The sequence below is a fragment of the Coregonus clupeaformis genome, chromosome 20, assembly GCF_020615455.1.
Source record: "Coregonus clupeaformis isolate EN_2021a chromosome 20, ASM2061545v1, whole genome shotgun sequence".
NCBI classification, from domain to species: domain Eukaryota; kingdom Metazoa; phylum Chordata; class Actinopteri; order Salmoniformes; family Salmonidae; genus Coregonus; species Coregonus clupeaformis.
This window is the reverse complement of record NC_059211.1, coordinates 58,375,901-58,387,087: the sequence shown is the minus strand read 5'-3', so window position 1 is coordinate 58,387,087 and position 11,187 is coordinate 58,375,901. Positions and strand designations below refer to the sequence as shown.

Below are 11,187 nucleotides of genomic sequence, written 5' to 3'. Positions count from 1 at the left end.
GGCAGATCAGACGTATAGATTACAACACTGATAACTACTGTTGCCGTGATATAATTGATTAGAAAAAAAATCCCTTCCTTTTCCCGTTTGGCAGTGCGTCGCCCATATCGCCCTATTGAACAGGCCGTCCCTGTATGTACATACTGTATATTTAGGGATAAAGTGACTAGGCAACAGGATAGATAATAAACAGTAACAGCAGCATATGTGTTGAGTCAAAAGAGTTAGTGCAAAAAGGGGTCAATGCAGGTAGTTAAATAGTTAACCAATAGCTACCCGGGCTAACTATTTAGCAGACTTATGGCTTGGGAGTAGAAGCTGTTCAGGGTCCTGTTTGTTCCAGACTTGGTGCATCGGTACCGTTTTCCGTGCGGTAGCAGAGAGAACAATCTATGACTTGGGTGGCTGGAGTCTGACAATTTGTAGGGCCTTCCTCTGACACCGCCTGGTATAGAGGTCCTGGATGGCAGAGAGCTCGGCCCCAGTGATGTACTAGGCCGTATGCACTACCCTCTGTAGCGCCTTGCGGTCGGATGCCAAGCAGTTGCCATACCAAGCGGTGATGCAGCCAGTCAAGATGCTCTCAATGGTGCAGCTGTAGAAATTTTTAGGATCTGAGGGCCCATGCCAAATCTTTTCAGCCTCCTGAGGGGAAAGAAGATTTGTCGTGCCGTCTTCACGACTGTGTTGGTGTGTGTGGACCAATCTAGTGGTAAAGAGAGTTGAGCCTGAAAGGTCACTCAGTGTTTTCCCTAGGATCTATTTCAGCAATGGTGGCAAGGGTGGGGGGGCATTGCTTCTAGCGTTAGTGCAATGACATGCTAGCTGTTCCCATAGACTTACAGCCATTGAGCCAATGCCTATTTGAAAGAGCATCCCGGCAGAAATATATATTAAAAAATACATCATTTTTTGCAACTGTGGCAACAATTCAGATGAATATAGGGGAAACACTGTCACTGGTTTGAATACCCTAGCCAACTAGGTGAGAGGAAAAAAACGGTCGATGTGACCTTGAGCAAGGAGCTTACCCCTAATTGAGCCAGTAAGTCACTCTGTTTTTATTTTACCTTTATTTAACTAGGCAAGTCAGTTAAGAACAAATTCTTATTTACAATGACGGCCTACACTGGATCAGAGCTAAATGACCAAAATGTAAATGTGAGAGAGGAAGCGAGGAATCAAAGAAATACAACCGAGTCTCCCCCAGCAGGACGATATTTAGTCCACAACTACAACTCCCACAATCCCCTCTGATTGACGGTTTCGTCTTTTTGCAGTCGTTTTGGTAGTAGCAGCCGTCTGCAGTCAGAAGTTATGGTACGTGGTAGTTTACAAACTTTTTTTCTCCTCATACAAAAAACAATAACATATACCTGTCAGCTACCCAACAGATATCATTCACAGACCGATGATGCCTCCGCGAAAGCAGGATTTCGGAATTAAAAGCTCAGGATGGGCCAGGAGCGGGTCCGTGATAAACTTCAGACAAACAGTGAACTCGGGCTCTTTGCGCAGATCTGCTGTCTTGCCATCCGTGCTGACGTTTGCTGTCATCGTGGCGTCTGGGGGCCTTCTGCTCATGATAGAGAAAGGAATGCTGAATAGTATTGAGACACCTCCAGTTCGGGGAAACAGCAAGAGGTCAGACTACCTCAGACAAGCCCGACATCTTGATCCAGCTGTGGACGCAGAATCCCAGGTCAACGGAAGACTTTTAAAACCACTAAGATTTCCAGCAGGACTAGCCCACTGGAGGGGGGAGTTAGAATAGATACGTACGGCGAGACACCCGAAGGGTACTTCCGTTACTACTATGTTTTTGTATCGTTATATAAATATTTTGGATATGCTTGGTTGGTCATTTTTTAACATTCTTCATGTCGTCTTAATCAACAAACTACATCATACCTAAAAACACTCATTCTAAACGTAAAAATGTTAGCAGAACAGACCGTCACATGGAATGCACATCACGATTATCACCCAAAGAGACGATTCCAACGGACTTTCTTAACTAGCTAACCTTGCTTTTAAAATGCCGAAAAGCTGTGGCGTACCGTTTTGTTTGAAAAATAGGAGAAAAAGACCACCAAATGAAGTTTCATCAACTGCCCAAGTACCAAGTTAGACGAACCTCATGGTTTCAGGCTATTACGCCGCGATGCACTTCAACACCGGTAGTCGCTAACACTTGTTTGTATCTAACTAGCAATGTGTATTGCATAAATCTAGCTATTTAGCTTGTATTAAGGACTAATGAGCTATATCCATCCAAATAACAGCTATAATATTCTTCTGCATTTGGATATTTATGCAATCCTGGAGATTCCACCAAGTAGGTGTATATAATTAGCTATCGCCATAGGAGGCTACTTTGGCCCATTTGGTAGGGTTTTCTCCGCAGCTGGTCTCCGGCAAGTTGAAAGGACATATTATAGGCAAGCCAAAAATAAACAACTTTTCTAAATAGCCCTTGACCGTTCAAGAGCATGACAAAGACTGGAAGTAGTTACGCGACATATCTAAGAATAGCTAGTTAGATCTAGATTAACTTCCCTCGCTAGCCAGTCAGCTAACCGGAAAGAAAGCTAAGCGTAAACAAACAGTGACGTAAGTATGATGCGACAGCTTTACTGTCAATGTCAGCAGGTCGAGTAACAAATTAGTGGCAGAATAAGTATCATGAAAATAATTTGTTGTTTGGAAGTGATGCAGACAATTACATTGATGGAAGTTACAATCTATCTGCAATATTAAAGCTGATATACCCCCTAAAACATGTAATTAGCCTAACTTGTGGCGGCATCCTAAGCAAACTGAAACTTTTTTCTCCTTTCAATAAATGTTTTCAGGAGCCTCACGTGTCGTTAACATACTTGAATGTCACAACAACAAATGTATATATATATATACATTTGTTGTTGTGACATTCAAGTATGTTAACGACACGTGAGGCTCCTGAAAACATTTATTGAAAGGAGAAAAAAGTTTCAGTTTGCTTAGGATGCTAACTTAGGATGCCGCCACAAGTTAGGCTAATTACATGAGAGTAACTGCTGTACCCTACTCGGGGGCATGGTCACGTTAAGCCACGCCTTGCTGTGTATCTATAGTAGAATACAAAGGTGCAATTTCTTAATTTGGTTGTGCATCAGCAGTTTCTCTTGTTATGTCTGTCACTCAATTAGCCCATGTCGGCAAACACATTTTTAGATTGGTAAATTGGTCTAGCCAGCTATCTAAACTTGTAGTAATCATGGTCAAATTACCTCCCCCCATTGATTTTGTTAGTCACTCTCACTCTGATATCATATTCAAAATGGCAAACATTTCTCTCCACCCAATGGCAAAATAAGTAGAATTGCAGGAAATTACCTGTAAAATCGCAAAATTTTCTGTACACTATGGCAAAATGCGTAGAATTGCAGCAAACTTCGCTTTAAACCTGCAACATTTTCTCTTCGCCCCATGGCAAGATGTGTAGAATTGGGCTATTGCGGGCTGACTGCATGTGTGGGTATGGATGTGGGTACGCAGACCCGTGAGTCACTGCGGCCTCTCGTGAGTTCAGATTTTTTGTGGGTCCCACCCCATCAAAGTTGCCCATCCCTGGGCTATATCATAGAAATTAAGTGCTATTTGCATGTGAAAATGTCATGATTACATTGTTTACATTTTGTTAGTTGTCCACTCTTTGATGGAATGCATATCGTAACATGTTGTGTAGGTATTATATTGACGTGAGAGATATTGTATTATGCATGCATTATTATTTTGTGTAACTCTTACATAATAATAGTTATATGTCTAATTTTTTACATCTCCCCAATCAGATTCTCCAGGAGATCCGTAACCGCACCATCCAGACCATATGTGGTCAGAAGAACATGCCCCACAATGTGTGGTCCCTGAGCCCCCTGCAGAGGAAAACCCTGCTGCAGCACATCCTGGTAAACGACAAGCACCGCTTCCTCTACTGCTATGTCCCCAAGGTGGCCTGCTCCAACTGGAAGAGGGTCCTGAAGGTCCTGAGTGGGGCTCTGGAGAATGTGGATGTCAGCATCAAGATGGACCACAAGAGTGACCTGCTTTTCCTGTCCTCCCTGAAGCCGGAGGAGATCCGATACAGGCTGAAACACTACTTCAAGTTCATGTTTGTGCGGGAGCCCATGGAGCGCCTGCTCTCTGCCTACAGGAACAAGTTTGGGGAGATCAAGGCCTACCAAGAGAAGTACGGTGCTGAGATCATCAGGCGCTACAGAAAGGGCCATGCCAAGGATACAGCAGTGGCCGGGGATGACGTGACGTTTTCAGAGTTTGTGCGCTATCTGCTGGACGAGGATGTGGAGCGCATGAACGAGCACTGGATGCCCATCTACAACCTGTGCCAGCCATGTGCCGTGTCCTATGACTTCATTGGCTCCTATGAGCATCTGGAGAGTGATGCCGACTATGCGCTACAGCGTATTGGTGCACCTCTACACGTCCACTTCCCTGAGAGACAGACGTGGTACAAGCCTGTCACCACGGAGACGCTGCACTATTACCTGTGCAGTCTGCCACAGAAGCTACTCAGGGAACTCCTGCCCAAGTACATTCTAGACTTTTCCCTGTTTACTTACCCCCTCCCCAACACAACCACTGAATACTGCAGACATTAACTGCAATATTGTATTGTATAACTGGAAAATATTTTTATACAGTATCTTGTTACACATTTGCAATGTCTTTTTATTCCTAGGGAACAAGCAGTATTATGATATGTTACTTCTTACATTAGTTACAGAATTGGGAAATAGTTGGAATACATTTGACATTTTAGTCATTTAGCAGACGCTCTTATCCAGAGCGACTTACAGTTAGTGAGTGCATAGATTTTTCATACTGGCCCCCCGTGGGAAACGAACCCACAACCCTGGCGTTGCAAGCGCCATGCTCTACCAACTGAGCTACAGGGGACTATAATATGCAGAAAACCACTAAAACTGGAAAGGAATTGTATTTTAGAAGCAAATAATTTGTATGCATTCCACTTAACTGATACCGTCCAATTGCTCTGATAACTGTGGACTCCATCTGGGCTTCAACCAAACATTGACCCAACTGTCAAAAAAGTATTAAAGCCTCAATTATACATTTTTATCGATCTTTTGTTAATCAATTTTCCTCCACACTCCTATGGGCATTTCTTATGGGTAATTTAAAGACTGTTGTGTTTTGTCTCTGATGTTAGGTACAGATAAGTGCAGTTAATTTTGTATAAACTTTTATTTGAAGGAATAAGTTATTAATTTAGGCATCATAGGAATACTATGTAACATTAAACATGTACAAAAATACCACAGAACACTGAACACAAAGCTGAACTAAGCTGAACTATTCTCCTATCAGTGGTCTAATAACCAAGTTCTAACAAAGCCCAGATTCTTATAAATGCATTTGGTAAAAGTATCTCAGCCCCTGTCTAATGGATGTCCTAACCCAAGAAAAAGCTGAAAATGTACAGGTATAGTTTAATGAGATAATACTATTAGTAGCTCAATAAGTAGATTTCTCATAGAAAAACACAATACAGACAATCAAATTCTTCAAACTATTGACATTGGAATGATATTTGGTGAGAAGACAGCATGATTTCACCTTTGATCTGAGTTTAGTGCATCTTTCATAGGGAAGGAGGAGGAAGCTGACATTTTAGACCATTACAAGCATTTTTGTTGGACACGAGTTACGTGAATAGTTTGTGTGGTGCGTCCAAACTGATACTCTTACAGGCTTCTCATTCATTCACTTCAGCTCCTTCATTTCCCTGTCTGTCCTGTGTCACTCTACTTCTTAAAGCTCACACTTCTGTGGAAAACAGGAATGGAGAAGTCAAATTAATTACAGGCTTGAATACAATGTATTTATTTTTTATTTTATTTTTATAGCCTTAGACCGCTGCGCCACTCAGGAGCCCAATCAATGGGATCTGTAAAGTATTTTTGTTTTATAGATGGTAGAGTATTGCTGCGAGTGCAGTGTGTGTGTGTGCATGTACGTAGTAATGTGAGTGTGACTCACGTCTCTGGTGACCTGTCGGTGGAGCGCTCTGGAGTTTGCAGGATGGAATGTTCTAGTGAGGAGGGGCGGGTACTCAGATCTGCTCTGGGGGGAGGCGCTCCGGAGGAAAGAGAAAGACACCTTGTCTGCGCATCTCCTGCACGGCCCTCTTCCTGAGGAGAGAGACAGCAAGGGCATAAGGGAGAGATAGCGGCCCACAGCCTTATCAATTACACTGAAATGTATTCATTTAGTTTATTGACTATTGAATGTTTAGAGGCTAGGTGCCTGATTAGCACGGAAAATGTAGAGTCATTCAGCTCATCGCTCAAAGCGCTCAGTGGTCAGCTGTCTCTTCAAATCAAATCAAATCAAATTTTATTGGTCACATGCGCCGAATACAACAGGTGCAGACATTACAGTGAAATGCTTACTTACAGCCCTTAACCAACAGTGCATTTATTTTAAACAAAAAAAGTAAGAATAAAACAACAACAAAAAAAGTGTTGAGAAAAAAGAGCAGAAGTAAAATAAAGTGACAGTAGGGAGGCTATATATACAGTAAAATAAAGTGACAGTAGGGAGGCTATATATACAGGGGGTACCGTTGCAGAGTCAATGTGCGGGGGCACCGGCTAGTTGAGGTAATATGTACATGTGGGTAGAGTTAAAGTGACTATGCATAAATACTTAACAGAGTAGCAGCAGCGTAAAAAGGATGGGGTGGGGGGGCAGTGCAAATAGTCCGGGTAGCCATGATTAGCTGTTCAGGAGTCTTATGGCTTGGGGGTAGAAGCTGTTGAGAAGTCTTTTGGACCTAGACTTGGCACTCCGGTACCGCTTGCCGTGCGGTAGCAGAGAGAACAGTCTATGACTAGGGTGGCTGGAGTTCAGCATGTCCATCTCTGTCTGCAGCTGAGAGACTTTCCCTCTGAGCTGAGAAACCTCTCTGGCATGTCCTTCCCTGCACACACACACTGTTACTTATCTTTATTAAATCAGTAAGACTCAAGATTGTGTGTAATTGAGATGTTATGGGTCTGATGTAATAAGTGGGTCTGTGGAGAAGTACAGTAGTTGACCTGAGGAGCCTTTAGGACCCTATCTCTCACGTTTTGCTGTCAGCGAGGGCCAGTCTGTCCCTCAGAACTCTGACTCCCTCTCACTGGCGCTCAGATGGGTGTGGAACTCTTTCTGCCGATTGGAGGAGAGAAGTGTCTCTAGGTTACGGACATTCAGTCTCTCACTGGCCAGCTGCTTCTTCAGTAGCTCCGCCTCACAGCGCACGTCCTCCAGCTCTTCGGTCACCTGAGAGAGCAGCACCAACACATAGACATGATGAAGGGCATAGTCAACACTATAGCACAGACAGGGCACATTTTGTTATAGCTAGGGTTCCTGCAATTAGCAAGGTCTGTATCACAACTTACTGGTACATGCACTGTGTGTGTGGTGTAAGTTTCCACCATTGCTAAATCCATGACGGGAAGTGAAAAGGGTGGTGGATTGGGATGCAGTCAGAGGGTTTGCTCACCCTCTCCAGCTCCATGCTCTTAGAGGTAAACTGGTGGGTGCTGAGGTCTTTGCTGGAGTCCAGTTTGACACAGAGCTCCCTGACAGAGGCCAGGTCAGAGAGGAGGACAGTCTTCTCCCCCCGGGCCTCCTGCAGCGCCTCCTCCAGCCTGGACATGCCCCGGGCCAGGGACGACACCTGGACCTCGTACACCTGCAGGGCACTCATGTGCTGTAGGGTGGGGACAGAACAGGCTTCCTTTATCACCAATTGCAACAATGCAAGTTAATTCAGTATAGTAGGATGTTGGTTAGAGGTGAGAAAGGACAGACAAACTCAAACTCTCCCCATTGGACTCTTTTCCTACATTATTTTTCTCCACTCACATTGGCCCAACAGTCTCACCTCCTGGATCTCTCCTGATGTCCCACAGTCTCCATGAGGAGTCGTCTCTCCGTGTCTGAGGAGAGCAGCTCCAGGCGGATGGAGTTGTTGAGGCCCTCTGCATGCTGCAGCTTCAGCTCCCGGTCCTCGGACTGCTCCAGCATCTCCCCGTTCTCCTGCTCCTGGGGGCCAACATTATTTAATCAGTCAGTTAAAAAAAACTATTGGAAGGAATCTATAGCATCTTTACTTTGGAATATCTCCATGTTATCTGGATGATGTGTATTTGGCTACACACTGGAAACAGGCATTATCAAGTACAGCAGAATGCTCCGCCTCTTACCTTTGCAATCATCATATTCTCTATCCTTGCCACTTCTGAGATATAGGAGTGAACTCTCATCTTTCTCATGCAAGGCCTCCTCCATCTCAGTATGCACAACCTGGACACAAAACATGTGCAAATGAAACCCAACAATACAGAGTATGTATGACATGTTTGCATCCCAATTAAATAAAGAATAGAGGGTGAGTGTGCCCCCAAGTTAAATATGTCAATTGTGGGTGACAGAAAAGAAACCAGTCTGGTTTGTTATGTTCATAAAAGCTCTTGCATATCAAACTTAGCTCTGTACCTGGTTCTCCCTGGTCATAGTGGCTAGGTCATCCTGTAGTCTCCTGTTCTCTCTCATGACGATCTCCCTTTCTCTCCCCACTCCAGACAGCTCCTCCTGGGAAGAGCCCAGTTGTCTGCGTAGACTGGCTATCTCCCTCTCACGGCTGCTCAGTGCCCCCTTCAGCTGGCTGCAGGTACAACACAATATCACTGATTCACTCTCCACACACACACATATTTGGTAGACATGACTCTCACGAACAGATAATTCTCCCTCACACACTCAAAAAGGTTACACTTACTTTAGAGAGTTATCCATGTCTGTAACAGTAAGCCTTACTTCTTCCAGAGTATTTTCCTGCAGAATGAGAGACCGAACAGTGCTTATTCCCTGTTTGACTGATCTAATAACTGTACTCACGCTCACATATGTAGGTCTGTCAGTGGTCTCTAGTGCCGAGCAGAGATAGTCTTCTGAAGCACAGTCACCTCGTCCCTCTGGGTAGAGCCATGGCGACTTAACTCAACTGGTGAAGAAAACAATTACATTTTATCACTGAATAAACCAAGAGCAGAGTTTGATAAGAAAGTCTAACTAACCGTTTCATCCAACAAAACACACCTATTTTCTCCTCCAGTTTCTCTATCTGCTGGTGGGCAGCATGGACCTCGTTGGTCTTCACAGAGAGCCTGTGTTGAATGTCAAACAGGGACTGTTCCATCTGCTCCTGCAACAGCCTGCACAGACAGAGAATTAGACAATTTCATCACAACAAATAAATATGAACAGCACATAATGACATCACACCATTACCAGACAAAGACAGACAGACAGACAGTACCGTAGTGCACTGGACTCAGCTCTCTGCTGGGCCCTCTCCTCTGCAGTCTGGACCAGGGCAGTGGACCGAACCTTCAGCTCTTCCTCTACAGGAGGAATGGTAATAATGGCAGACTTGATTGATAGCAGTGGTGGTAACATCTTTGTAAGGTGTAATATCTACAAAAAGTAATATAGTCAACTGTAACAGGATCATTTTGCTTTGATTTGGTGAGAAGTTGATCAGTCTCACAGTCTTGGTGTTTTCCAGGTTCAGGATGTTCCTCTCCTCTTCCTCTCTGTCTGTCAGAACGCAGGTCTGGGCAATCTTTAGTCTCTCTCGGAGTGTCTCTCTCGCTGAGGTGATCCTTTGTAGGTCAGTATCAGCCTCCTCCCTCTCTTTCTTCAGCCTCAGGACCTCAGTGAACAGCTCTGATCCTCTCTTTCTGAACCTACACACACAACCAATGTCAAAGACTTGATGATAGCTACTTCCAATTACTGATACACCTCGATTGAGTTATATATTATTTAATGAAACTGCAAACTAAGCTGGCGTCACAGACTTAAATCTCATGCTGTTTGACAAGTTCATCCTTCTACAGTTCAGCTTAATCACAATTATATTTGCTACTACACAGAGGTGGTCTCTTTGGTTTGATTTACAGTGCACTGACTGGTCTCTCTCAGCTGTTTGCATTGTGCACTGAGCTGGTCTCTCTCAGCAGTCAGGGCCTTCACACTGATCTGGATGTCCTCCATGTGTCTTTCAAAGCCCAGCAGTACAGCCTGGAGCTCATCTCTCTCCTTCACTGTCCAGGAGAGCTCTAAATCCACACTGTCCCCCTAAACAGCACATAAAAATACATCCTTTACCATACAAGCTAACGCATATAATAAACATAAGACTTATACAGTAGTACCATGAGTTTATGTAGAGTACCAGTCAAAAGTTTGGACACCCCTACTCATTCCAGGGTTTTTCTTAATTTTTACTACTTTCTACATTGTAGATAATAGTGAAGACATCAAAACTATAAAATAAAACATATGGAATCGGGTCTGTTGGACCTGTGAAGACCTCTAGGATTCATGTATGAATGGACTGCTGCTTCACTGAATGACTGATTGTGTGCACTGTTACCTCTGCTAACTCTGTCCTTCTCCTCCCCAAGTTTAAGGAGCCCAAGGTGCAGTTCGTTGTTCTCCAGAACCAGCTGGGCATTCTCAGTCTTGTATGGCTCCAGGAGGGCATCCAGATTACGGATCTCTTTCTCTGTCTTCCCTGCTTTGAGCTTGGCATTGCGCAGACTTTCAGTGGTGTGGACCAGATCACTGCAAAAAAAGGTAGAAACACACACAAATGTATTTCTATTTATCTATATAACCGGTAACTGACTTTATCATGGTCTCAGAGGTGAATACGGATTTACCTGAACAATTTTTTCACCAGTGGCAAGGTTTCTATCCCTAATGGCTGTCTGTATCCTAGCTGATCCAGACGTTTCCGAAGGTTGATAAACTTCCTCTCTGCGTTGGTGTGCATTGCTGCAGCAGTCTACAAAACATAACATAACAAAGCTTCGTAACTATATATACAGTGGGGGAAAAAAGTATTTAGTCAGCCACCAATTGTGCAAGTTCTCCCACTTAAAAAGATGAGAGAGGCCTGTAATTTTCATCATAGGTACACTTTTTTATTTTTATTTATTTATTTTTTTTTTTTTTTTTTTTTTTTGTCATTTAGCAGACGCTCTTATCCAGAGCGACTTACAGGAGCAATTAGGGTTAAGTGCCTTGCTCAAGGGC

General features: G+C 43.8%; 1 protein-coding gene and 1 pseudogene across 1 annotated transcript; one reads left to right on the top strand and one right to left on the bottom strand.

The window, feature by feature from the left end:
- Positions 1 to 894: 894 nt before the first annotated feature.
- LOC121533959 (carbohydrate sulfotransferase 14-like) lies at positions 895 to 4,882 on the top strand. The gene is made up of 2 exons (XM_041840351.1): positions 895 to 1,702; positions 3,837 to 4,882. Exons 1-2 carry the CDS (start codon positions 1,412 to 1,414, stop codon positions 4,662 to 4,664), a joined length of 1,119 nt encoding a protein of 372 aa, XP_041696285.1. The 5' UTR covers positions 895 to 1,411; the 3' UTR covers positions 4,665 to 4,882.
- Positions 4,883 to 6,873: 1,991 nt separating this feature from the next.
- On the bottom strand, positions 6,874 to 10,924 carry LOC121532978 (annotated as a pseudogene).
- Positions 10,925 to 11,187: the final 263 nt, after the last annotated feature.

Excerpts from the sequence above, each read along its gene's own strand:
- LOC121533959 (XM_041840351.1), top strand. The coding sequence starts at position 1,412 with ATGATGCCTCCGCGAAAGCAGGATTTCGGAATTAAAAGCTCAGGATGG. Across the intron at positions 1,703-3,836 it reads CTGTGGACGCAGAATCCCAG|ATTCTCCAGGAGATCCGTAA; the intron begins GTCAACGGAAGA and ends CTCCCCAATCAG.